We start from the raw sequence: 25,812 nt of genomic DNA, 5'->3' as shown, positions 1-25,812 counted from the left end.
AAAATACTTAAATACATGTATTTGTTTTTGTCTTTGAAACATTTAATTGAATACTGTCGAATTCCATTCATTCCTACGGAGGACTGCTCCTAGTAGGCATTGCAAATATGGCCGACCGGTGGCTTCAAAGCCTCTCAGTATTCAATTCATTCCCATTGTTGGCCCCAACACCTCAAAAGAATCCGGACAACAAAAGTTTTGTGTTTTGAACTTCGGAGTAGAGCACCCGTCAAAGGAGTCAACTCAGGGGTGACGACGGATGTTCAGGTTGAATACCTGCATGTGAAGCTTGGTTATGTAAGATACGCCGTAAAAGCTTTCTTCCCAAAACCAAAGCAGAGTAAGAATTGTAAAGGATTTGGCCATGTTTCAAATGTGTGCAGACGAACAGAGTATACTGATGAAAGGTGTGTAGAAAGACGACGGTGTTGCAATTGTGGTGAGGATCATTATCCTGAGTTCCTGGGGTGAGGTGGCAAAAGTTAGAGTGGTCAATTGAATCTCCTATGTGGAGGTGATTAATAGAATTGAGAAAACAAGTGGCGCTAGTGAAGAGATGGTACTGGAAACACCACAGTCTGTAGTAAATGTTTGCTGCCAGACAAAAGATACCTTGTGTGTTAAAAAGGTGGATTTTGTGGCATTCATTTCCACAGTTATAAACTGTACAGCACAATTCTCAAATAAGTCAAAGAAACTAGACATGATTGTGGCTGGGACTCAAGGATTTTACATCGAAAGACTTGCAAGGAGACGTGCTGGCACCGGAAGACCTGCCCTCTCAGGTTCCCCTTGAGCATGTGTAGCAATCAGATCTGTTTTATTTATTAGTTTTTTTAACAGAAAAGTTGTTTGATTTATTTATTTAAAAAAAATGTTTTGGGAGAATCATGTTTCCATTACTTTGTGTGATCGCCAATATACCATATAATAAGTAATTAGTAGAATTCTGTGTTTTCCCACGAAAAGTGATGGCTTTTGATAAAAACACTGTATCTGCCTTATCAATGAAAAATAGAACAGTCTAACATTTACTTTCTGGAAAATAGCTATTTGTTTCTGTACAGCGCACCATGCTGCCTTGTTGACAAAATGAGAAGGGCGCTCTTCCCTCCCCGCTTACGCCCGGTGCCCCACGGCTCAGCATAATCGAATCCTCCCACTGCCAGCTTTCTGCCGAAGTTGAGTGGGAATATCAAATTCAAGATGCTGACACTTATAAACCGGCTTTTGGACTGGTTTAAGTCCCTCTTTTGGAAAGAGGAGATGGAGTTAACCCTGGTTGGACTTCAATACTCGGGGAAAACGACATTTGTTAATGTGATAGCTGTAAGTTTTTATTGTGCTGCTGTGCTAGCACTAGCTAGCGATATGCAATATCGACTTAGCTAGTATCGTAAAGTTAGCCAGCTAGCCACCGTTAACGTACAATTAAGTATTGCTAATTAGCATACCTTAAACGTACTGTGCTAGTTTGTAAGGTTAGCGAGCTATAGCCGGTAACTAGCTAGTTAGCTAACGTTATATGTATGTTGATATTTGTGTGGTTTGATGGCGATTAGAAGCAGAGGACTACGTTAGTTAGCTAACCACTTTATTGGAATTTGGCTACAGTACAGATCATATTTTTCTCCCTAGACTAGGTTTCTTTCTAAAACATCTGGATTAACTAGCTAGCCATGTTAGCTGTCAACTTTCATGTTTACAACTTGGCTAGCTAGTTAGCTGTCTAGCACTTATCTTCCCAGGGAGTAGGCCCAATTGTTGGTCATCAGACTGTCAAGTGTTATGCCGCGTTCAAAACAACTGGGAACTCGGAAAATAGGTGGTCAAATCATGACGTCAGTAATGTTCCGGTCAGAAAGTCGGAGCTCTAGAAAGTGGCCCGAGTTCCCAAGTTGGAATTCCGAGTTGGATGACAGTTCAAAATGTTTTTTTTTACTAGTTCCCAGTTGTTTTGAACGTTCGGAAATCGGAGGTTTCCGAGTTCCCAGTTGTTTTGAACTACAGTAGATTTCAGATGATGATGTTTATAGTGGTGGCATCATTGAACAGAGGTGGAGTTGAGAAACTCGGCTACATTGAACATTGTGCGGACCACACGGCTCTGTCTATATTGGTTTGATGTCACACGGCCCCTGAGGCTGTCACACGGCCCCTGAGGCTGTCACACGGCCCCTGAGGCTGTCACACGGCCCCTGAGGCTGTCACACGGCCCCTGAGGCTGTCACACGGCCCCTGAGGCTGTCACACGGCCCCTGAGGCTGTCACACGGCCCCTGAGGCTGTCACAAGGCCTCAAAGTAGCCACCCTTTGCCTTGATGACGGCTTTGCCCACTCTTGGCATTCTCTCAACCAGCTTCATGAGGTAGTCACATGGAATGCATTTCAATTAACAAGGCTAAGAAGGAAAAAAAATCCACAAATTAACAAGGTGGAGGTGGTATACATTTCTTTTGATTTTCCCATGATGTCAAGAAAAGAGACATGAGGTTGAAGGTAGGCCTTGAAATACATCCACAGGTACACCTCCATTTGACTCAAAGGATGTCAATTAGCCTATCAGAAGCTTCTAAAGCCATGACATCATTTTCTGGAATTTTCTAAGCTGTTTAACGGCACAGTCAAACTTCTGACCAACTGGAATTGTGATACAGTGACTGATAAGTGAAATAATCTGTCTTAACAATTTTGAGAAAATTATTTGTCATGCACAATGTAGATGTCTTAACCAACTTGCCAATATTATAGTTTGTTAACAAGAAATTTGTGGAGTGATTGACAAACTAGTTTTAATGACTCCAACCTAATTGTGCGTAAACTTACGACTTCAACTGTATACAACCCTAATTTTCATTGAAAAAAATGGAGATGCAATGACTGATTAATATGACAGAATTTTTTTTCCGGTGCGATAAAAATGATTGATAAAATATGTGAAAGTTCGGACTGGACTTAATGGGTACAGAATGTATCCTTTAAGCCCATTGGTGTTCCAAATAAGCCCACTTCTTAAATAATAAATAGTTAATATAAGGAAATCAGTCAATTTAAATAATTTCATTAGGCCCAAATCTATTGATTTCACATGACTGGGCAGGGGTGCCACCATGGGTGGGCCTAGGAGGGCATAGGCCCACGCACTGGGGAATAAGGCCCAGCCGGTCAGAATGAGTTTTCCCCACAAGGGCTTTATTAGAGACAGAAATACTCCTCCGTTTCATCAGCTGTACGGATGGCTGGTCTCAGACGATCCCCAGGTGATGAAGCCTGAAGTGGAGATCCTGGGCTGGCGTGGTTACATTTAGCCTGCGGTTGTGAGGCCGGTTGGCCAAATACTCTAAAATGACGGAGGTGGCTTATGGTAGAGAAATTAGCATTACATTCTCTGGCAACAGCTCTGGTGGACATTTCTGCAGTCAGCATGCCAAATGCACGCTCCCTCAACTTGCGACATCTGTGGCATTGTCCTGCGACACAACTACACCTTTTAGAGTTGCCTTTTATTGTCCCCAGCATAAGGTGCACCTGTGTAATGATCATGCTGTTAGCTTCTTGATGTGCCACACCTGTCAGGTGGATGGATTATCTTGGCAAAGGAGACATTCTCACTAATAGGGATGTAAACAAATGTTGTGCTCAAAATGTGAAGCTTTTGTGCATGTGGAAAATGTCTGGGATCTTATTTCAGCTCATGAAACATGTGACCAACACCTTTTACATTTTTGTTCAGTGTAGTTCAACTTGTCTTCCTAAAGCCTGTCTGAAGACGTTTTTAAAATCTCCCTCTCTACTGTTGGAACAAACATTTTAAACGCCTAGACGAATGAGGGACAACATATATATATTTTTTACCTTTACCAAGTCAGTTATGAACAAATTCTTATTTTCAATGAAGGCCTAGGAACAGTGGGTTAACTGCCTGTTCAGGGGCAGAACGACAGATTTGTACCTCGTCAGCTCAGGGATTCGAACTTGCAACCTTTCGGTTGCTAGTCCAACACTCTAACCACTAGGCTACCCTGCTGTCCCTAAATGCATGAGTAGTCATTTTCTAGTCCCTCATTTGTTTTTTTGTTTTTACCACTACTTGTAGGTCTTCTATCCATGATATCCTTCAACCTTGATCTTATTCTTATCTCTCTGCATCAATGACTACCTGTCCACTCCATACATCTTGGAGAGAGTACAGAGGCTTTCAATTTTTGTAAAGGCACCATGGATAGATGCATGATATGCATAATGGTAGTTTGAGTATTTTAATCAATGTAAATCTGAAGAAAGGCTCAGGTTTATTGAATATCAGGGATATCAACACACAATCCCCATGTGTCAATGCATACTGGGCTTAATTGGATGATTGCAATGAATTATGTTAATATATTTTTTGAAAGTTTCCTCAATATTTGGAAACTAATGGTCTGGGGTGTAAATATACACTATATACTACAATATTATGCTAAGTTAGTGTTGATAATATTGAACAATATTCATTTATTTACATTCTGTATAGAGGGTGCTACTTTTTCTTTTTAAGTCCACCTGAGAGAGATGTAACATTTACCAAAAAAGCATCCATTTATAACAAAGCAAGGTTAATTCAACAGTAAAATAAGACAAGTTGTATTAAATGTTAGCTGTGAATGCTTGAGATCCATTATATTTTTGTGGTTGACCAGTTATGCTGCCATTGTATTGACTCTGACATGTGGTACTGTTAGCATGAAAAACACATTTTCAGTTGGCAAGAAATGGCATACTAGATGGATATTAAGTACTGTAATGTGCATATGTCAACACATGAATCTCGTGTAATTTTGCATTAAGCCAGATCACTTATCTGAGAAGATGCTACAAATATCTGAAAAATGTCTCTGAGTCGCCCCATACAAATATTTTTTGCAGCTTTGAAATTGGCCAATAGTAGGAACTTACACAACTGTTAATAACTTAATAATAAAACATCTGATTGGCTTAGAATTAAAAGCTGCTATGGATACAACTAAATGAACTGGTTAAAACATTAAATAGCAGAAAATGTTTATTTTTGTCTTTTGAATCCAAAGATTGAAGTGGGTTTAATGGGTACGTGGGCTTAGTAGGTACACTTACCCTAACTCTTCCATCAGTGCTGTAGTGAATGAGATACTTGCCATTGATAGGGAAGTTCCCATGTGGTTGGTTGTAATCTGTTTGACTGAGTAAAAAGGAGTAGGGTGTGGGTGGTGGTTCCAGCTAGGCTTCAGTCATGAGACCTTTTGCACCCACTTCCTCTTATTCCTAGTCAAGTGACTAAGTCATGTGCTGTTGCATACTGTATATGCCCTAGACAAAGCATAGGCCTATTTCTTGCTGAGATACTGTTTGGGTTACACAGAAGGGGAAGAGAGCAGACATCAGAATGACTGAAATTATTTTCCTGTCCTATCGTCAAAAGTGTAGCCAATGATTTAGGGTTGGCTAAAAAAGACACAATTTTCAGTGATCTTAGAATTATAGAAGATTGGGTCTGCATGCCAAACATATTTCCTCTAGAGCCCTCAGCCAACTTTGGATTTTCCACAGCTTTATTTGGGGTGCAATTTAATTATCAGGTAGAATAGAACCAGCAGGCTCCAGACCTTGTAGTTCTAGAGCATAGTTTCCCAAGTTCAGTCCCCTCCCCTGATTTAGTTTGTGACCTTCACATGCCTTTAGGCTTAATGGAACTTGTGAAACTACCATAAACCTTTTGCACGTGATAATCTATTTTTTCTTCTCAAATGGAATAACAGGAAATGTGCAAAGTCTAGTAACCTACAATGAGGCCTAGGTTTGTCTGACATTCTTAGTAAGTATAGTGGCAATTCCAGATGACATCACATACAATTTGACCTAGATTTTCTGTTTATGTCAGCTCAGCTTGTACATCTAAAAATGTATCAACGGCCTTCTCTTCTTTTTCAGTCTGGGCAATTTAGTGAAGACATGATCCCAACAGTCGGATTCAACATGAGGAAGGTCACAAAAGGCAACGTTACCATCAAGGTAGGTCTTCAGTCACTACAGTGTGTAGGTTACTGTAATGTTCCACAGTGACAATCTATGCCGACTGCATGAGGAAATGAAAATACCTAGGCTAATTTTTGTTCCTCTGGTTTTCCAGATCTGGGATATAGGAGGGCAGCCGAGGTTCAGGAGCATGTGGGAGCGCTACTGTCGGGGAGTTAACGCAATTGTGTGAGTATCTGAGTTTGGCCATTCCTGTCATGGGTGCAACTTGAAATGCAGGAAGATTGATTGTTCTGTTAGGGTTAGTTCAGTGGCGACCAGTCAGTGTTCGAACATTGTGATGGGCATGTTTTGAACACTTCCATTACTTTTCAATATGCACAACACTTGCTCTTTTAGATTTTTGATGCAATTGTAAGCTTGTTGTGACCTTTTTTTTTTTTTTTTTTTTTTTTTTTTAGATATATGGTGGACGCAGCAGACCATGAGAAGGTGGAAGCTTCCAGAAATGAGCTACACAATTTGTTAGACAAGCCTCAGTTGCAAGGAATTCCTGTAAGTAGGCCTACACTTTGGAAACTGCTACGAACACATGTAAATGAGGGAGTTTCTTTATATGATCAGTCAGCAGACATTTCTGCCACACAAGATCTAAACTGTTATGCTTTTTAGGTTTTGGTGCTTGGCAACAAAAGAGATCTCCCCAGTGCTCTAGACGAGAAGCAGCTCATTGAAAAACTGTGAGTATGAAGATAAGTTATTAGGCAGTGTTGTAATACTCGAGTCCCAATTTCTTTCATGACTTGGACTCTACCATTGGTGACTCACAGGCCTTCTTGTGACTTCTCGGTATTTGCACTTTGATTGGATGGGCTAGTATGTTACACAGAATATTAGCAGCACTGGGTTGTGCATAGCATCAAGGGTTCTGTCCTCTAGCAGTGGAAAGGATATGCCAAATCAGGCATACACAGCCTACATCAGCTGGTGAGTTGCTGAGGAAGCAAGAAATGTTTGTGGGAAGGCATGCTCCGCTCCGCCTCCGATCAAAGGCTACATATTATTGCGCAAACAACTTTTGCTTCCTCCTAACCCCCAGCCTACTGCTTTACGAAATTGAAAACAATCGTATGGCGTTTAACCAGTTAAATATATCTAAATGTCATCCCTAAAATTCATAATTTATCGAGAGGGCCATAAACAATAACTAGTAATGCTGCATACTCCAATTTCACTTTTGAGGACACAAGCTCAAGTACAGAGTACAAATGATAAAAATATGAAATATTTGATGGTGCATTTCTTATTCAACAAAACTATGAATAAGACCCATGCTTTCTAAATATAGCATAATCTAATTATAAAACGACTAACTGTACAATATGTACATATTTGTGTGTTTAGTGTTCGAGAACAGTTTCTTATTTTCGAATGGTTTCTCTTGATCAAAACGTCTCTCCGCATCGCTTAGAACGTCAGAGATCTAGCTTGGCTTCCTGAACTCACCTTTCATTTCATATTAATCCTGTCTGTCTGACAGCGATTTTTCTGTTTAAAATCTGAATTATTTTAGATTAAGGGCTATAAATTGATCTCCGAATGTGCTACCATGATGAAACGACTCTATCCTGCGGCGTTATAATGTAACAATTGCAGGAATGTGCTTTGTCCGTGGCTGTGATAAAGGGTTCAGCCAGGAGTTGGACAGTTTGAAGAGCGAATTAAATGGTAGGAGGGACATCCCAGCTTCAAGTGGTTTCAGATTTCACGTCGTACGTCACACAGGTTCAGAAGAAATACTACTGTGTCAGTGGCAACAATTTGGATCTACAGTATCCACAGATCGATTTATAAGCTAAAATGTTGATCAGAACTGGTACCAGAACCATGCAGGTCCCCTAAAAAGGAGACCTTAAATCCTGAGCTTTTAATAGTAAAACGACAGTCTTGCTATTTTTCTCTCTCTCCCCTTGAATATAGAAAAGTAGGCTGTCTTTGAATTTCTTGTCTTGCTCTACCCTTCTGCTTTTCTCCCTGCATTCCATAGCCAGGTTCGATCAAGTCTCCCTTTTAGTTTTCACTGCAATAAAAAAATCAACAAAAAAATCAGTGGGCAATTACAAAAAAAGTAGCTGAAAGCCTGACTTATCATTCCTTTATGGAATAAATAAGTATTGAAACACAGGTATTGAGTGTAGAACTGAGGTAGTCATCAATAGTAAATTAGTTGGGGGTTTTCATGAGGGAGTGGCGATATACTAACATTCTGTGGCGACTAGAAACAATTGCATAATAAGACCTATTATATATTGGTGACTCGTACTTCAGCCATAGTGAGTCGACTCGGACTTGAGTACAGGGGACTTGGGACTCGACTACAGCACTGGTATGAGGCGTTCCCTACCAGTAAACCCACAGCAGTAATCTGTGATGCATCTGAGCTGAGGTAGTTTAACAACTCTAATTCTAACAGAATGACAGAAGAGTCCCTTTCATTTTGCCTTGCCATTGTGAGTGAGGGCCTGTAGTGGCAAGGTTCTAACATTTCAAAAGGCCACTTTAGATGCTTTTACAAGGACTAGTTCAAACACTTTTTTCCAATTGAGAGTTGAGAGTTTTGTTCTTGTTGCAATTAAAATGTAATTCATTATTCACACAAAAAGAATGTCCAGGTTTGTCACACAGATTCCAGTTGATGAATGGTAAAACAAAGCAGTAGTTTCTGGGTGTTCAAATCGAACTTTATTTGTCACATGCGCCGAATACAAGTGTAGACTTTACCGAGAAATGCTTACTTTCAAGCCCTTAACCAACAGTGCAGTTCACTAAACCAATTCCAAGTGATATTGATGAAGTCAAAAAGGTACAATACAGCAAAGGTAAAGGATGAAATAAAACAAATATGAATGATAAAGTAAATGGTTCAAACGGCTGGAAACTGTTTCTTTCCACAAGAGATTATGGCAGTAAATAGATTTAGGCATACATTGTGCCTCCTAACTTTTAAACAAAAGAGCTGTTCATTTTTCTTCCATGATGTGAACGTGGATGTGCTTATTCACTTTAAGACGGGTACCCTAATATGGTAGCAGGAGAAAGACGTTCATATCACACACAATGACTTACCCTACCGTTCAAAAGTTTGAGGTCACTTAGAAATGTCCTTGTTTTTGAAAGAAAAGCAATTTTTTGTCCATTTTAAATAACATCAAATTGATCAGACATACTGTGTCGACATTGTTAATGTTGTAAATGACTATTGTAGCTGGAAATGGAATAGAGTACAGAGGCCGATAATCAGCAACCATCACTCCTGTGTTACAATGGCACGTTGTGTTAGCTAATCCAAGTTTATCATTTTAAAAGGCTAATTGATCATTAGAAAACCCTTTTGCAATTATGTTAGTACAGCTGAAAAATGTTGTCCTGATTTAAAGACGCAATAAAACGGGCCTTTTAGACTAGTTGAGTGTCTGGAGCATCAACATTTGTGGGTTCGATTACAGGCTCAAAATGCCCAGAAACAAAGACCTTTTTTCTGAAACTCGTCAGTCTATTCTTGTTCTGAGAAATGAAGGCTATTCCATGCGAGAAATTGCCAAGAAACTGAAGATCTCGTACAACGCTGTGTACTACTCCCTTCACAGAACAGCGGGCTCTAACCAGAATAGAAAGATGAGTGGGAGGCCCCGGTGCACAACTGCGCAAAAGGATGAGTACATTAGAGTGTCTAGTTTGAGAAATAGACGCCTCAAGTCCTCAACTGGCAGCTTCATTAAATACTACCCGCAAAACACCAGTCTCAACGTCAACAGTGAAGAGGCGACTCCGGGATGCTGGCCTTCTATTTGATGTTATTGTAATGGACAGAAATGTCTAAGTGACCCCAAACATTTGAACAGTAGTGTATATATTTATGACCTTAACTATCTTGGAAAATTACAGTTACCATTCTTGAACATGAAGTTTGCTTTTATAAAGAGCTACTTTGCTGGAGGTTTTAAACATGTCTATTTTAATCTCACATCAACAAAGAGCTAATGGTTTTATTTTAGGAGGAGCAATTATGATTTATAAATAAATAAAAATGCCTTTTTTAAATAGAAGCGTCATTCTTACTGAACCATTACCCTCGTTTTCCATTTAGAAACACTGCATTCTATTTTCTCGGTCACTAGTACTGTATTAGAAATGATACAGGCTTTCAAAATTAACCAGCTCCCTCTGCTGGCCAGTTTAACAGTTTGTAGCAGGTTATCAGTTTTCTTTACTTCTTCCTTTCTATAGGAACTTGGCAGCTATTCAAGACAGAGAGATTTGCTGCTACTCTGTTTCCTGCAAAGAGAAAGACAACATAGGTGAGTAAGACGGTGACAGGAGGGTGACAGGTTTTTGTTTGTGTCCCAGTGGAAGGCTGAAGGAGAGAGCACTACAACATTGTGCACCCAAAGTGGCTATATAGGTGTCCGTTGTTTCACCCATTCACCTGCTGTCTCCTGTTTCTCACGCCCCCCCCCCCCATGCCTCTCCTGCCTTCCAGATATCACACTGCAGTGGCTCATCCAACACTCAAAATCTCGGAGAAGCTGAATGTACCAGAACTGCACCCTCCCAGCTCCATCTGCCATATTACCCTCATGCCACACCCTGCTCACGCTGATGTATAGTTGTCCCTCCAACTCCGTTACTGCACTGTGCTGCTTGTGCCCCCCCTGTTGTTGTTATCCCCCACAACCCCTCGTACTACTGCACTACTAAAAGATGGTACCCCCTGGTATATATCATATTCCAAGGCCCATGAATCACAGAATCGGCGTTACACCTCCTCCAAGAGGGGCTACTTCAGTGTCCTGAACAGAGCGATTCAGTCTGCCTTCTGCGTCCTTCAGGCGGCACGACAGACGTCTCCCAGATCTGTAAGCCCAATAGCCCAACTCTATAACACTAGTGCAGGGTATGCTATTGGGGTTGTTCAGCCACTCACTGGGGCCTCTAATCATGATACATGTTCTCCAGACAGTCCTGTATGACGCTAGAAGAAAGTACATAGACATGTTTATATACATCATTGGGACTTCCAGGTTCCCCTCCTGTTTGTCAGATTGTAACTTTTATGGCTATTGCCAAATCCAAATATTTTTGAAACGAGAGCAATGAAATAAGTAAATAGCTCAGCAGCCAGGTGTGTACACATATCAAGCTGGTAAGATTTTTACTGACATGAGCGTATGATTATATTTGAAAAGTTTGAATGTACTGAAGGTAAAGCTATAGTGTGTTGGTTGTGTGGTTATCAGCCTTGTTTTGAATTTGCCTCAGTGGGATGATGTCCTCTGTGGTCTATGAGAGAGAGAGTGGTAGAATTCAAAGTGCCTTGTGCAATACCTCTCATCCCTGAAGTAAAGCAGCATGCAATGTGTGCTTACCTTAGCAATAAAACATGAACGCCACTGGGATATATTGCAGAAATAAAAAGGCATGCTTTTTAATTTAGACATGGTACTGTTGTGTTTGCACTCAAATTGCAATATTTGCTGTGGCACACGTTTGAAAATGATAGATATTAATGGTGTCAATTATTATTTTGTAAATATGTTAAATCTGGGTGGATAAGAAGGGTGAGCTGTGCTTAGAGTAAGTTTGTAATAAAAATGAAGGAAAACATTTGATTTAGTCTACACTCATCATTGGACTAATAATTGTACCAAGAATCTCAGATGACTGGTAGGCTATGATTGTAACTCAAACAGATGCACAAACAAATGTCAGATAGTAAAAACAAAAAACAATTTGATGTAATTTGTTCTGACTGTAAATAATGCTAAGTATGCTGATGTGATTTTCTGGTCGAATGTTATTTTCTGACACCGCCTGTCTCTGCCCCCACTACTTTTTCATGCTTGTGGCTATTTTCTATTGGCTCTAAAGTTATATTGCTTGACATACAGCAAAACTGACATGCATGGTAGCCAATTGCTGAGACGCGCCGCCCCCCTCTTGATGACGATATGACTGGAGCTCCAATCACACCGGGGAACCGGGGAGGGGCTGGTTTTGTTGACAGGAAGAGTGTGGTGCGCTGTCGAATTTGTCAGCCAGGCTGCCTAGGTGGCTTGTAAGCAATACACAGAAGACAATTCAGCCATCTATTCATCAAAGGATTGTCAAATTGAACTATGGTTTTTAAGACCGATCCAGGGCAAATATGCAATGGAGGTCAATAGTGGTTGCTCTCGTCGTGCTCAGACTCACTGTCAGTTGTCTGCTATGGCTAGCGTTTGGACTGGGACCTAGCTGGGGGTTCAACTTCCCCCTTAATTTCAATTTCAATTTGCACAAAATAGAACTTTTTAAGCAAGATGATGGGGAATCCGCAAAGGCCAATTCCTGGTCACAACGAATACACGGCCATGGAGACGCACAATGCAGGACCTCTTGTGCCAGTAAAGAGGACTCACCTAAGAAGTCGTACCTTAGCCTCTTTGAGGGGGACAGGGACGAGTATGACAGGAGATATAGCTCCTTCCCGGACACACTCAAGATAAAGATGAAAGGCATGGCCAAAGACATGTTCTACTTTGGATATGACAACTACATGAAATATGCCTTTCCTGAGGATGAGCTGAATCCCATTGACTGTCAAGGGAGAGGGCCTGACGTTCTCAACCCGTGAGTCATCTATAGCCCGATAGCTAGGCCTAGAACCAATTTGGTAACACTCACGTGAAATTGATTATTAGGCTACGGGTATGTGTGTGCACGATAATTTGCTGGATTGATTGATGTATTAGGTTGGTAGACTACACTGTTTTACTAGCTGAAAGGTATGTCCACTGTCCGTTCAACATTTCCATTCTGACTGATGTCTGGTAACTGTGTGTGTGGTTAGTGTAATTTGCATCGGTCTGTCATGCAGGACTTGCTAACAGATCTGGTTAAAGTTATGTAAATATCTAAATAAATATAGTTATAGTAAGGCTGGGGGCTCTATTTGCCGGGAGACCAGGCAAGGGTTCTATTTAAGCAATATGGCTAAGGGATGTTCTTATGCACGACGCAAAGCGGGGGGCCGGATACAGCCCTTAGCTGTGGTATTTTGGCCATATACCACAAACCTCAGAGGTACCTTATTGCTATTATAAACTGTTACCAACATAATTAGAGCAGTAAAAATACATGTTTTGTCATACGTGTGGTATACGGTCTGATATACCACGGCTGTCAGCCAGTCAGGGCTCCATCCACCCAGTTTATTATTGCCTTTATATACCGGGTAGTTTGGATACTGGGTGCTGATTGGCTAAAACAGCATTCAGATGTGTGTATGTGAGACCATATACCACAACGGTTAGCCTTTTCACCTTGACATTCTTTAGAATCTGATAACAAAAGGCACAGCTGGACAAAACCTAATTTCTCTCAAGCTGAAACGGTCAATCCATTTAACTTGTTCAACGTGTGATCAAGTTGAATGTGATCCCGTTATTAATAACTTGGTGCTTGCAATATAGCCTACATATACATGCCCTCGTTTATTGTCAAGCCTGTTCTCCTTTTCATTGCTGTTTTTGCAGGTCAAACATCAACATCAATGATGTTTTGGGAAACTATTCCCTGACACTCATTGACACCCTTGACACTTTACTGGTAAGCAGCCTTATTCTGTATTCCTGTTTTATTTTTTGTGGGCTTTTAGAGGAATGGTATTGCTAAAACAGTTTACTGTCAAGGGCCTTTTTAATGATCCTGATAATGTTTCTCATTCCAGGTCCTGGGGAATGTGTCAGAGTTTCACAGAGCGGTGAAGTTGGTGATAGACACAGTCTCTTTCGACAAGGACTCCACTGTGCAGGTGTTTGAGGCTAACATCAGGTATACATGTCATTTCTTTCAGATAGTGACTGCCCTTTGTTTCATTAGCTTAGGGTCAAGCTACAGATGTAAAGATGGCGCAAACCGATTTACAACCACGGCGGAGTTTCCGCTAACGTTTCAGTAAACCACAAAGAGCATTTCGTTGTCTTCTCAAGTGGCACAAAAGAAATAAGCAATGAAAGTGTTGTGATTGTAGATGAGGTATTGATTAAGTATTGTTTAATTCGTTCATTCTTTGTCCCTCCAGGATCCTGGGTAGCTTGATCTCTGCTCACATCCTCCTGACTGACCCCAAGCATCCCTTCGGCAACGTGGGCCTGGTGGACTATGACAATGAGCTACTGCACCTGGCCCACGACCTGGCAGTACGCCTGCTGCCAGCCTTCGAGAACACCAGCACAGGCATTCCCTACCCCAGGGTAAGAGGAGAGGAGAGCTGCGTAGTTAATGACCTGATATTGCCTGGGTTCATAGCGATTTGACAGTCCTGGTTTCGTAGACGGGGGGGAAAAATACCAAACAGGGGTGGAGGGAGATCCTAAGACCATTAAACAACCACAGAGATCCACTACAGTATGTCTCATTGACATTTACTTGTTGTTTACAATATATTACGAGTACAACTATGCCCTATTGAAATGACTGTAATGTTCTTCACTGACTGGATCGCCCTGTCACTTCCTTTCCTCAGGTGAACTTGAAGAATGGTGTCCCTCCAGACAGCATCAATGAGACTTGCACAGCAGGGGCTGGCTCCCTGCTGGTGGAGTTTGGCATTCTCAGCCGTCTGATTGGAGACTCCACGTTCGAGTGGGTGGCCAGACGGGCTGTCCGAGCCTTGTGGAAACTGAGGAGCAATGAGACCGGCTTGCTAGGTGAGTAGAGGTCCATTTTTTTTGGGTGTAGTCTATGTTTGTATGTAGGTGTTTGCTTATGCGTAGCAGCGTCTTTCCCTTCTTGTTGCACGTCAAATGGTTACCTCTCCTCTTTTAACTATCAGGGAACGTGGTGAACATCCAAACCGGACAGTGGGTTAGCAAGCAGAGTGGCCTGGGAGCAGGGATGGACTCGTTCTACGAGTACCTGCTCAAGTCGTACATCCTGTTTGGAGAGAAAGAGGACTACCGGATGTTCCAAGCTTCCTATGAGAGCATCCAGAACCACCTGAGAAGAGGGTCAGTCCTGTGCTTGAATTGACTTGATTGTGTGTGTGTGTGTGTGTGTGTGTGTGTGTGTGTGTGTGTGTGTGTGTGTGTGTGTGTGTGTGTGTGTGTGTGTGTGTGTGTGTGTGTTGGTATATTGGTAATGTGGCGGCGTGTTGTTCTACGCTCTGTAAAGGTAATGTGTATGATGATGTCGTCTGAGAACCTTCTCCCCTGTCGACCTGCAGGAGGGAGTCATGTAACGAAGGAGAAGGGGACCCTCCACTCTACGTCAATGTGAACATGTTCAACGGCCAGATCATGAACACCTGGATCGACTCCCTGCAGGCCTTCTTCCCCGGCCTCCTGGTAGACACCTCTCTCTCTGGGAATGGGGAGCTGCGCAGCCCTGCATATGTCCTCAGCCAACATTGTCCCAATAAATGTTGTATGTTCATCCTGACAGTGTTATTACTGTTTGTGATGATGACGTTTTCCCTGTGTTGATCTCTGACCATGTGTTGTACACGTCAGGTGTTGAATGGTGATGTGGAGGAGGCCATTTGCCTGCATGCATTCTACTACGCCATATGGAAGCGCTTCGGGGCCCTGCCGGAGAGGTACAACTGGCAGCTACAGGCACCTGACGTGCTCTTCTACCCCCTGAGGCCAGAACTGGTGGAGTCCACCTATCTCCTGTACCAGGTACCAGTGCTTCACATTAATTTGAAACACAATGTTTGTCTGTTTTAATGTTATGAGCTGCTTTGAGTGAGCAATTTCATTTCCCCTCCCAGGCAACCAAGAATCCTTTCTATTTGCACGTTGGAATGGATATCCTAGAGAGCCTAGAAAAAAATGCCAAAGTCAGGTATGAGTCGGATCTTGGAAAAACACAACTTGAGAGTGTTTTAGGATGTCTCGTTCTACTGACTTGACGTCACACCTGGGTTCCCTAAACGGATGTGTGTATTTGGCAGGTGTGGGTATGCCACTCTCCACCACGTGGTGGACAAGTCCAAAGAGGATCGCATGGAGAGCTTCTTCCTCAGCGAGACCTGCAAATACCTTTACCTGGTATGTGTACCTGTACTGTCTGCAAATACCTTTACCTGGTATGTGTACCTGTACTGTCTGCAAATACCTTTACCTGGTATGTGTACCTGTACTGTCTGCAAATACCTTTACCTGGTATGTGTACCTGTACTGTCTGCAAATACCTTTACCTGGTATGTGTACCTGTACTGTCTGCAAATACCTTTACCTGGTATGTGTACCTGTACTGTCTGCAAATACCTTTACCTGGTATGTGTACCTGTACTGTCTGCAAATACCTTTACCTGGTATGTGTACCTGTACTGTCTGAAAATACCTTTACCTGGTATGTGTACCTGTACTGTCTGAAAATACCTTTACCTGGTATGCGTACCTGTACTGTCTGAAAATACCTGGTATGTGTACCTGTACTGTCTGAAAATACCTTTACCTGGTATGTGTACCTGTACTGTCTGAAAATACCTTTCCCTGGTATGTACCTGTTCTGTCTCTTGCCCTGTTGGTCAGAAACTGAAATGGGCTTTTCTAAGCTAATATAACCTGACTTTCCTTCTAGTTAATCCTATGACCCTCTCCTTCCAGCTGTTTGATGATGACAACCCCTTACACAAATCCGAGAACAAGTACATCTTCACCACGGAGGGCCATGTGGTGCCTATCGACAAGCGTTTTCGGGAGAAGCAGTGGAACGACCTGTCCCCCTGTGAGAAGGTGGTAACAGATCAGGAAACTTCCAACGGGCCTTTCTCTAACAATAGCAACGTAATGACCCTCTGATATATAAATACATATTACTATGACACTACCTGCAGATCAAGTACAGCAGTTAAAAATATACAGTAATGAATGACGTACATTTCTTTTATGCTAAAATATGTGAAATATGCGGAGTAAGATTGCTGATAGGTTACTTGTGTATAATATTTTTTTCTGTACAAATCTTCCGCTCTCCTCTGCTTCCTCTCTTCAGTGTGACCGGATCCCTGAGGAGCGGAGGTATTCTCTACCTCTGAAGAGTGTGTACATGAGACAGATCGATCACATGGTGGGACTGTTTTGAGCTCTTGGAGGAGAGGAGGACACTGGTGTGAATGGGTCCCCAGTCTGTAGACTCACTCAGGCACAGCTTGTTGTGTGAAGAGGACAGAGGGGAATAGACCCTTATCGTCTCACCTCACCCCCCACTCCGAACTCTTCTGCTGCTCAGGACCAAGGTGGACAATACCAACTCTCTAGAACACCTTTGATTTTTATTTTTTTATTTTGCGTTATTGTTTTATAATATGCATCACTTAGTGTACAGAGGGAGACATTTCTTTTTTAAAGGAGACTTAAAAAAAAAAATGTTTTGAGTGTGACTCGTCGGGGTTGGTGCCAGTACGACTGGGATTTTTTGCTTCAGGAATAAATGAACGAAGCAATGAGGGATTTAGTGTTTGGGTGTGGGTCTGTAGCTAGGTGTTCTGAACATACAGCTGATCTGTGAAATATTTTTGGGTTGGGGGAACAGTGCCATCCAGATACAGGTTTGTAGTTCAAGTGCATTACTCAAAAATAGATCGCACTACACAGGGTGACTAGTGCCTCACTGCTTGGGATTTCCAAAGGCCTTTTGGAATGTCACAGTTCTTATGTTTTCAGAGGCCTCCGCTTCGGAGTCATCCAGCTTTTCTCTTTTATTCATTCAGTAATATTACGTTTGTGAGGGGAGTGTGTGAGATATGCATCTCTGACTATCATGCGATGGCCCTTGCAATAGGCAGATGTATGCATGTCATTTTATGTGCCATGACCGTGAGATAGAGATACTACACAATCACATGGACAACAGTGCCTTGGGCTTTTTGGTTCATTATTAATACAGACTTGACTTGATGCCGTGAAATAGGTTATTCTATTCTGAGACCGTTCTGTTTGTTGGAAGTCATTCCTCTTTAGTACAATATTAATGACACGGATCACGGCACATAGCCAGGTCAGTCTGTCATACCTGTATCGTTTGAACAAAGCCATAAAGTGTGTCATGTTTTTAAGGTTGCTGTGTAAGAGTGGCATGTCTCCATTGAACAATAATGATACATTTCTATTCATAGTATTCCTATTCAAGAAAGGGCTATGTCATGTCAGACACTCATGCGGATATATTTTCTGTTGAGTATGCAGGTTGTACTGCTTTGTTCACATTCCTGTTAGCTTAGCTCTATATCCAAAGTTTTAGTACGTAGTAATACAGTATGTGTATGTGGAAGCAAATGGTCCTTCCCATCGATAACCATCCCTTAATGCTGCTAGCAGAATATCTCAAGTACCTGTATGTGGAGAGGAAACTCAGGGATTGACAAATGTCATGTTTCTTTTCTGGGAGTGAACTCTTGGTGGTTTTTGTTAAAGATGATCTTCTTGACATCTTGTTTTGCCTCCATTGTCTTCGAACCTTCTCAGTTATTTTGGTATTTTGATAAACTAATCAGGACTTAACCATTCTTCTCTTAGGCCGTCATGAATTTTAACTAACGATTTTCTCCTCTACAATACGATTCAGACCAAGTTGTAAGAATGGTTTTCTCTTCATGTCAGAAATCTATCTTAAAAATAGTCTGAAATAAATGCAAAGTACAGAACATGCCAATATTGAGGTGAATTTATTTAGTAATTAGTTCAGAGGTTAGTTTTCTACAGAAGCAAATGAGTTTGTGACCAAGCTACATCCATAAAAATACTGCATCTTTACTACATCAGTGAAATAGTTTTAGATACAAGTTACTCTCAACTTTACAAATCTGTGATGTTTGACATATAAGAATGAGTTGGTCCGATTTCATGTCATTGGTCCTCCTGTAGCTTGAGGTCTTTCATATTATGCCCACTATACATACAGCTCAATATCTGTTCTACACATACAACCCATTTTTGCTGATGAATGGGTTTTGTAACTTATTGTAACACAAGTTGAAATACGTCTGCAGGTGATGAGGCCATCTCGTGTCCATCTCTTATGGCTTTATATGCCAGTTACTGGAGCACAGAGATGATACATTGCCTTACACCTATTCAAATGTACTGTCTGGGGGAAGAAGAAGTGCTTTCTGCTGACAGGCGCTGATGTATCAACTACAGGTTGCATAGCACTGCAATGAAAAGGAGTTCCTATTCAAGACATTTAACAAAGGATGATAGCTTGACTATGATTGACTTATAACATAAATCTGTACAGTATAGATCCTCTTACTTTGACAGCACACCTATTTTCCAGGTCTCACATGAACTGAAATGTCTTTGGTTATGATGCTGCGTTTGCCTGTATGAATTCATGTCAGTGTGTGTGTAGTATCATATTTGTGAATGGCAGCTTCCAGAGACAGTCGATGTGTTGGTCTCCTTCGTCCGGTCTTCTTGAGGAGATTGTTGCCCGCAGTTTGAAAGGGGAAGGAGATAGGATTCTGGGGGTAAACCAACACCCTGAAACAGAGGAGTGTTTAGTGGAAATCACAGACGGCGTGTGCCATTGGGTGAGTGACAGAGAAATTACGTGCTAATTCATAGTGAGCTATCTTCCGGGTAAACTATAGTTAACTACGGGGCTCTGTGATTCAATGGGCAGAGTACCATCCCAGAGGCAGACAATCTCTCAGTATCATAGTCTCGGCCAGAAGAGTTCCACTCACCTATACGGCGTGCCTCTTAGAAGAGACCGCAACTCTTTAGGTTTTCTTTGATGATGATGTCAGTTACGGCGTCGAACACAAACTTGACGTTCTCTGTGTCTGTGGCACAGGTCATGTGTGAGTAGACCTCCTTGATATCTCGCCGCAAGTTCAGGTCCAGGAATTGGAGTTTGATGTAGTTACCAGCATCCTCATAGGTGTTGGGGCCTACAGGGAATCCAACAACGTTCAGGGAAATAATACTTACAATATTGTCAAAAGACTCAAAAGAAATCAGAGCTGTCTTAGGGTATGGATGACAAACACAGTATGCAATAGTTAAGCTCTGACATTGCTCTAACATCAAAATAACATAGAGAGAAAAAAAAATTGTGTTCCAAAGAGAATAGGCCAGAGTGACAGATCTGCTGTTGTGAGCCCACCGTCGTAGTCGGGGAAGCACATGCTGAGGTGAGCCTTCTTGATCTTCTCGGTGAAGACGTCTTTCTTGTTGAGGAAGAGTACGATGGAGGTGGCAATAAAGTAGCGGTGGTTGCAGATACTGTTGAACAGGTGGAGACTCTCGTGCATTCGGTTCTTCATGAGGAGAGAGCCACATTCAAAAAAGAGGGACAAATGGATTGCATGCATGAAACACGCTTATGAAACACATTTCTCTGCAATTCATCTGTCCGAGGGCTCACAAAAGCTAATTTGACCACGACACTACTACTACTACAGTGCCACAGTGACTACCTCAATCTACCCTCTTTGATCGTGACGTCTCTTCACTTCGTCCAACAGTGACTCCTTCAATCTAGCGTCTATAATGTGACGATAATGTATCTCACCACTTCGTCATCCTCCACCAGCACCATGTCGTAGGCGCTCAGAGCAGCGATGAAGATAATACAGGTCACACCCTCAAAGCAGTGGATCCATTTCTTCCTCTCTGAGCGCTGGCCGCCCACGTCAAACATCCTGCAGGAGAGAGCGAGAGGGAGCGCTTGCAGATGTCATTGTGTTGCTCGCCAATGTTATTAATATGTTATTAAAATGTTATTGTCATCTGAGCTCATTGGATTACTTAAGAGAAATGTTGCTTTTCAGTGTTTTGGGGATTCTGATCAATGGGGATTAATGCAGACTTTGTTGTATTTCTAGCCTCACCTGAAGTTGAGGTCTTTTAAGCCGAACTGGGTCTCTATGATACCAGTGGTCTTTACTCTTGATCGCAACATGTCCTGCTCAGTGGGGATGTATCCAGGCTGGACCAGCCTCTCCAAGTCATTCAGATAGCTAGGTGGGACACAGAGAGAGGAAAAACCTCCTTCCTTCGTCTGGTTCATCAACACACTAATATAGGATTAACGATTTCTCTATATAAATGTCTAGCAAGAGGTCCAAAGAACTTAGGGCTAGTTTCCCAGATATAGAGCCAGGCCCTGGACTAAAAAGCATTCTCAATGGAGATTCTCAATTTGAAAGAGCTTTTTAGTCTTGGAAACCAGCCCTTTGTAAACTATGTGGATATGATGGTAATGGTTTCATAGGGATGGGGGAAAGGGAACAGGGATGGGGTTGGTCCAGTCCAGGAGAGTAAACCTACTATCCAGCGGAGTCGTTAAGCTGGTACTCGGAGGCCCTGTCGTAGCATGCCTGGATACCAGTGTCCTTCCACAGCCGGATGATGATGTCAGACAGCTCTTTGGGCATGGAACCCTCCTCAATGGTGTCTGCCAGGTGCATGAGCTTCCTGGAATCGTCCTACAGACACACACAAGCACAAAAACACACATCATGCTCACTATACTCAGTTTGTCAAAGGATTTTATGTCATATCCCAAACAATCTGATGTCTGGCTTGGGTATGTTATATAATCCACCTGTCTGAATAGTGTACTGTAGACAGTCAGTGTACAGTAGCTACCTGCTGAGCGGTGTCACCGTAACCGATGTTGAGTTGAGTCATGCCCTTTACAATCGCCATGATGGACTGAAGGGTATTGCTGTAGATGATGGTGACAAACTCCATAGACTCTTCAAGAGAGTAACCATCTTGATGGATAATTCTGTTGCGAGAAGACAAGCAGCCACAAATAAAGTTGACATTTGATCTTAGAGACACCGATATGTTTTATGATATTGCACTTAGTACAATAGTGTCACCAGACTCACTTCATCTGTTTGACGATTGTGCTCTTTCCCGATTCTCCAGCACCTATACACAAGTGGGGGGAAAAGGTTTAGTGACACGCAGTAAAATTATTTAGATCTCAGGTGTATAGAAAGGGCAGACCGTGATCTACTGCATGGTGAGGTTTTGGGAGTGTGTAGATCAGTCTGTATGTAGGAAGCAGGATTCACATTTACAATACCAAAGATGACCACAGGGCCGCAGTGTTAAACTATTTTAGACCTGGATTACAGACCTGGAGTGACAGGCCCCAAAGTGTACTCCTTTCTTCCATTTCACTTTTCCCCTTTCTTTTCCTCTCCTACTATTCCCTACATTTTCTTTCCTGCCCTGTTATGGTCCCCTCTGTTGAATCAGTGTGTGCCCTGACCCACAGATGATCCACACAAGGGCACAAAGCTCATTACTCCTCTCCTAAGCCCCTCCAAAGCTGATGGCAGGAAGAACTTTATTGTCACGGAGATACAGTATGACTCACTCTCCTGCTGAGCCCTCTATAGCCATCATGGTTATTATTTGTCCCTGCCGGTCATCTATGAATGTTTGAACGTCTTGAGAAATGATCAGGCCTTAATGGCCACATGTTTTCTTTAAATCTCCACTCGGTACAGCCAGAAGAGGACTGGCCACCCCTCATGGCCTGACTCATCTCTAGTTTTCTTCCTAGGTTCCTGCCTTCTAGGGAGTTTTGCCTAGCAACTGTGCTTCTGCATCTGCATTGCATGCTCTTTTGGGTTTAAGGCCGAGTCTCTGTAAAGCACTTTATGACAACTGCTTCCATAAAAAGGGCTTTATAAAAGAAATTTGATTGATTGATTGCAGGGCCAGTGAGAAACACTCACTACTTTACTTTCTATTAGAGTTTATATGAGTTGTGGAGGCCCCTCAGGGACAGTGTCAATGTGATAACTGAGCGCAGAGTCCTATACATGCTGAATGCTGTTATGTCAGCAGCACCACCTGGAATCTGCATGTGTTCCACTTTCTACTACACCTCAGGGATTTACAATCCATGTTGTGGCCCTAATCAAGTTTCTGAAGACATGAAAGTGCTCCCTCCCACTGCCTCTCTCTCACCCTCTCATCCTTTAGGTCCTTCAATAGAAATCCTCGTTACTTCGTTCTGAACGATTTTGTAAGTTGAGCATCATTACTTCTGTATGGGTCTCCACTTTCTCGTTCTGAACTTCTAACGAGAGTGGGGCTGGTGTGTCTTCGTGTCAATGATCGCAAGAGCAGCTGCTCACCGGTTTGACGGCTCCAATGCAGTTCCACCTCCGACACCGACAAAATATCAACTATGAGGGTTTTTGCTATCGCAGGTTAACACTTGATCTGATTGAATCTAGGCCTTAGTTCATGAAGTATTGGTGCAGGGTGTTATGTTAAGGGTGGACGTTGGCGTCAGTAGAGCTATGATACGTTTGCCTTGGGGTAATTAGGCTGTAGGGCATGTGTGTGTGCAGTAGTGGGAGGTTAAACCTTCTGTAATGCAACAGTTGTTGTTTTAGGATTACCAGGAGATTGAGGTGATTAATTACCAGAGTGTTTAGAACAGTAGTGTGACAGCCAGGGGTGGATAAGCTACAGCCTCTGGCCTTCACATAGAGACCGATGCTTAGTCTCACCAATTTTGCTGATGCAAAATGTAGTGCCTCTGAATATCAGCAGTTTCAGTCAATTATTTTAGCAAATGTCTACAAGAGGGTAAATGTATTTGGCATAGTAATCCTATTATCATTGACATTTCCCCAATAAAGACAAAATCATGAAAAATGATGTGTAATTATCTCTTCAATGAAAATAGCATTTGCAAGGCTGGTAAAGTTTAAATTATAAGCCAACTTGGACACCATTCTTAGAACCAACTTGGTCTCAGAGCTTTTCTTATTATTCTGTGTGTAAATCCGAGACACTCCATTTATTATGATTTGTTACGCTTCGTATTGTATATATTAATTTGTGAATGTCCATTACCCATTTAGTATGATATATTAAGAATTACTATTCGTATAAAATCTTACAAATTTGCAAAACATGATATATTACGAATTCTAACTAGGTGGCTAGGTAGCTAATGTTAGCTAGCTTGCTAACATTAGCTAGGCTATGGGTTAGGGTTAGGGTTAAGTTTAGGAGTTAGGTTAAAGGGTTAAGGTTAGGGGAATGGTAAGCTAAAAGGGTTAAGGTTAGGGTTAGTGGAAGAGTTAGCTAACAGTTGCAAAGTAGCTAAAAAGTAGTAAGTAGTTGAAAAGTTGCTAAAGTTATACATGATGAGATTTGAAATCGCAACATTTGAATTGCTGGACGTTCGCATTATACGCCCACCCGTCCACCCCGGCCAACCAGCTTACTTTCTTTTTTGCCTTAACCATCTGTCTTATGTAACCATACCAAACGTAACTTATCATACTAATTTGAGTGTGCCCGGATTTGCATTTACTATGTTACGTCTAGTCTATGAGACCAGGCTGTTAGAACTGTAACTGGGTGATTAACGATGAATGATATAATACCAAGAGCCAAGATAACATTGTCTCTGTCTACACATCTGAATTATTCAACCCCACCGGACTTAGAAAAATTGCAATTGGCTCAGAACAGGGCAGCACGACTGGCCCTTGGATGTACACAGAGAGCTAATATTAATAATTTGCATGTCAATCTCTCCTGGCTCAAGGTGGAGGAGAGATTGACTTCATCACTACTTGTATTTATGAGAGGTATTGACATGTTGAATGCACCGAGTTGTCTGCTTGAACTATTGGTGCACAGCTCGGACACCCATGTGTACCCCACAAGACATGTCACAAGATGTCTCGTCACAGTCCTCAAGTCCAAAAGAGACCATGGAAGGCGTACAGTACTACAGTAACTCATGCAAGCAGTAAAATTTGATTTAAAAACATAAAAAAACACCTTATGGAACAGCGGGGACTGTGAAGCAACACAAACATAGGCACAGCCACATGCATACACACACACGATAAACATACGCACTATACACACACGAACACATGGATCTTGTACTGTGGGTATGTGGTAGTGGTGGAATAGGGGCCTGAGGGCACACAGTGCATTGTGAAATCTGTGAATGTATTGTAATGTTTTTAAAATTGTATATACTGTCTTAATTTTGCTGGACCCCAGGAAGGCAGCAGCTAATGGGGATCCATAATAAATAAAATAAAAAATACTATGGACATTATCTTCTCATCTCTGTCAAAGCTAAACGACAGAGGAAAAAACTATCTCTATCCCCGTCCATAGTATAGTCTACTCATCAATATAAACATAGGATTATACGCTTAGGGTCAAAAGGTTGCTTTTCACAAAATGTTCACATTTCTATTACATATGCTATGGAAACAATAGACCTTTGACCAGATAAGATACAAGCCAATCACTGGACAGTCATATAGGGCCTTCTAGACGTCATTTTGTGTATAGTCTGGAGGATACCAGGTTATGATGAGACACCCAATAGAACACCCTCAACCCAGGCCATTCCCCAGAGCACAGAGCAAGAGGACCAGACATGCAGATGTTACCCAGCAGCAGCAGCTTGACTGTCCTGGCGTCCTTCTCTGCATCCTCCTTGAGTTTCTTCTCCAGCTCTTTGGAGTGCTTGTCCTCTGCACTCGCTCCGGCCCCCATCCTCACACGCCGGCTTCGGCCCTGTAGTGCTCAAAACCAAACGACGGGGGAAAAAACAGGAAAAAGGGTCCTAGCTGATCGTCTAGAGGGCCGACTGGCGCCGTCAAATACGCAGCTGGCACGTCAACTGCTTCTAAGGAACGCGGGAGAGGCGAATGGTGGAGTGTTTTCGAGTCTTAGGGAAGATTTTGGGCATCCTCTGTCCACCTGATCAGCGATGGCCAATGGGGCACAAGGACAGGAGACTCCT

The 25,812-nt window shown here is 42.2% G+C and overlaps 3 protein-coding genes across 3 annotated transcripts; 2 read left to right on the top strand and 1 right to left on the bottom strand.

Annotated features, from left to right (window-relative positions):
- Window positions 1–1,130: 1,130 nt before the first annotated feature.
- Window positions 1,131–11,660, top strand: LOC129814942 (ADP-ribosylation factor-like protein 8B-A). Its single transcript, XM_055868113.1, has 7 exons — window positions 1,131–1,329; window positions 5,947–6,027; window positions 6,146–6,219; window positions 6,453–6,546; window positions 6,664–6,731; window positions 10,279–10,349; window positions 10,532–11,660. Exons 1-7 carry the CDS (start codon window positions 1,207–1,209, stop codon window positions 10,579–10,581), a joined length of 561 nt encoding a protein of 186 aa, XP_055724088.1. The 5' UTR covers window positions 1,131–1,206; the 3' UTR covers window positions 10,582–11,660.
- Window positions 11,661–12,038: 378 nt separating this feature from the next.
- On the top strand, window positions 12,039–18,687 carry edem1 (ER degradation enhancer, mannosidase alpha-like 1). The gene is made up of 12 exons (XM_055868111.1): window positions 12,039–12,660; window positions 13,566–13,638; window positions 13,760–13,863; window positions 14,114–14,285; window positions 14,558–14,741; window positions 14,867–15,041; window positions 15,257–15,377; window positions 15,543–15,713; window positions 15,806–15,879; window positions 15,989–16,085; window positions 16,647–16,826; window positions 17,035–18,687. Exons 1-12 carry the CDS (start codon window positions 12,197–12,199, stop codon window positions 17,122–17,124), a joined length of 1,905 nt encoding a protein of 634 aa, XP_055724086.1. The 5' UTR covers window positions 12,039–12,196; the 3' UTR covers window positions 17,125–18,687.
- Window positions 18,688–18,694: 7 nt separating this feature from the next.
- Window positions 18,695–25,773, bottom strand: LOC129814941 (guanine nucleotide-binding protein G(t) subunit alpha). Its single transcript, XM_055868112.1, has 9 exons — window positions 25,457–25,773; window positions 21,887–21,929; window positions 21,639–21,780; window positions 21,318–21,475; window positions 20,879–21,007; window positions 20,560–20,689; window positions 20,152–20,305; window positions 19,730–19,936; window positions 18,695–19,523 (listed from the first exon to the last, which is right to left on the bottom strand). The coding sequence occupies exons 1-8, from the start codon at window positions 25,560–25,562 to the stop codon at window positions 19,746–19,748; spliced, it is 1,053 nt and encodes a 350-aa protein (XP_055724087.1). The 5' UTR covers window positions 25,563–25,773; the 3' UTR covers window positions 18,695–19,523; window positions 19,730–19,745.
- Window positions 25,774–25,812: the final 39 nt, after the last annotated feature.

Source organism: Salvelinus fontinalis, chromosome 18 (assembly GCF_029448725.1).
Source record: "Salvelinus fontinalis isolate EN_2023a chromosome 18, ASM2944872v1, whole genome shotgun sequence".
NCBI classification, from domain to species: Eukaryota; Metazoa; Chordata; class Actinopteri; order Salmoniformes; family Salmonidae; genus Salvelinus; species Salvelinus fontinalis.
The sequence above is the reverse complement of the archived record's forward strand: the minus strand, read 5'-3'. Positions and strand labels throughout refer to the sequence as shown.

Coding starts and splice junctions, on each gene's coding strand:
- LOC129814942 (XM_055868113.1), top strand. CDS start 1,207: ATGCTGACACTTATAAACCGGCTTTTGGACTGGTTTAAGTCCCTCTTT. Junction 6,220..6,452: donor CGGGGAGTTAACGCAATTGT/GTGAGTATCTGA, acceptor TTTTTTTTTTAG/ATATATGGTGGACGCAGCAG. Junction 6,732..10,278: donor AAGCAGCTCATTGAAAAACT/GTGAGTATGAAG, acceptor TCCTTTCTATAG/GAACTTGGCAGCTATTCAAG.
- edem1 (XM_055868111.1), top strand. CDS start 12,197: ATGCAATGGAGGTCAATAGTGGTTGCTCTCGTCGTGCTCAGACTCACT. Junction 13,639..13,759: donor ACACCCTTGACACTTTACTG/GTAAGCAGCCTT, acceptor TTCTCATTCCAG/GTCCTGGGGAATGTGTCAGA. Junction 14,286..14,557: donor CAGGCATTCCCTACCCCAGG/GTAAGAGGAGAG, acceptor TCCTTTCCTCAG/GTGAACTTGAAGAATGGTGT.
- LOC129814941 (XM_055868112.1), bottom strand. CDS start 25,562: ATGGGGGCCGGAGCGAGTGCAGAGGACAAGCACTCCAAAGAGCTGGAG. Junction 21,008..21,317: donor CTTAACGACTCCGCTGGATA/GTAGGTTTACTC, acceptor TGTCCCACCTAG/CTATCTGAATGACTTGGAGA. Junction 19,937..20,151: donor GTGCTTCCCCGACTACGACG/GTGGGCTCACAA, acceptor GATTCCCTGTAG/GCCCCAACACCTATGAGGAT.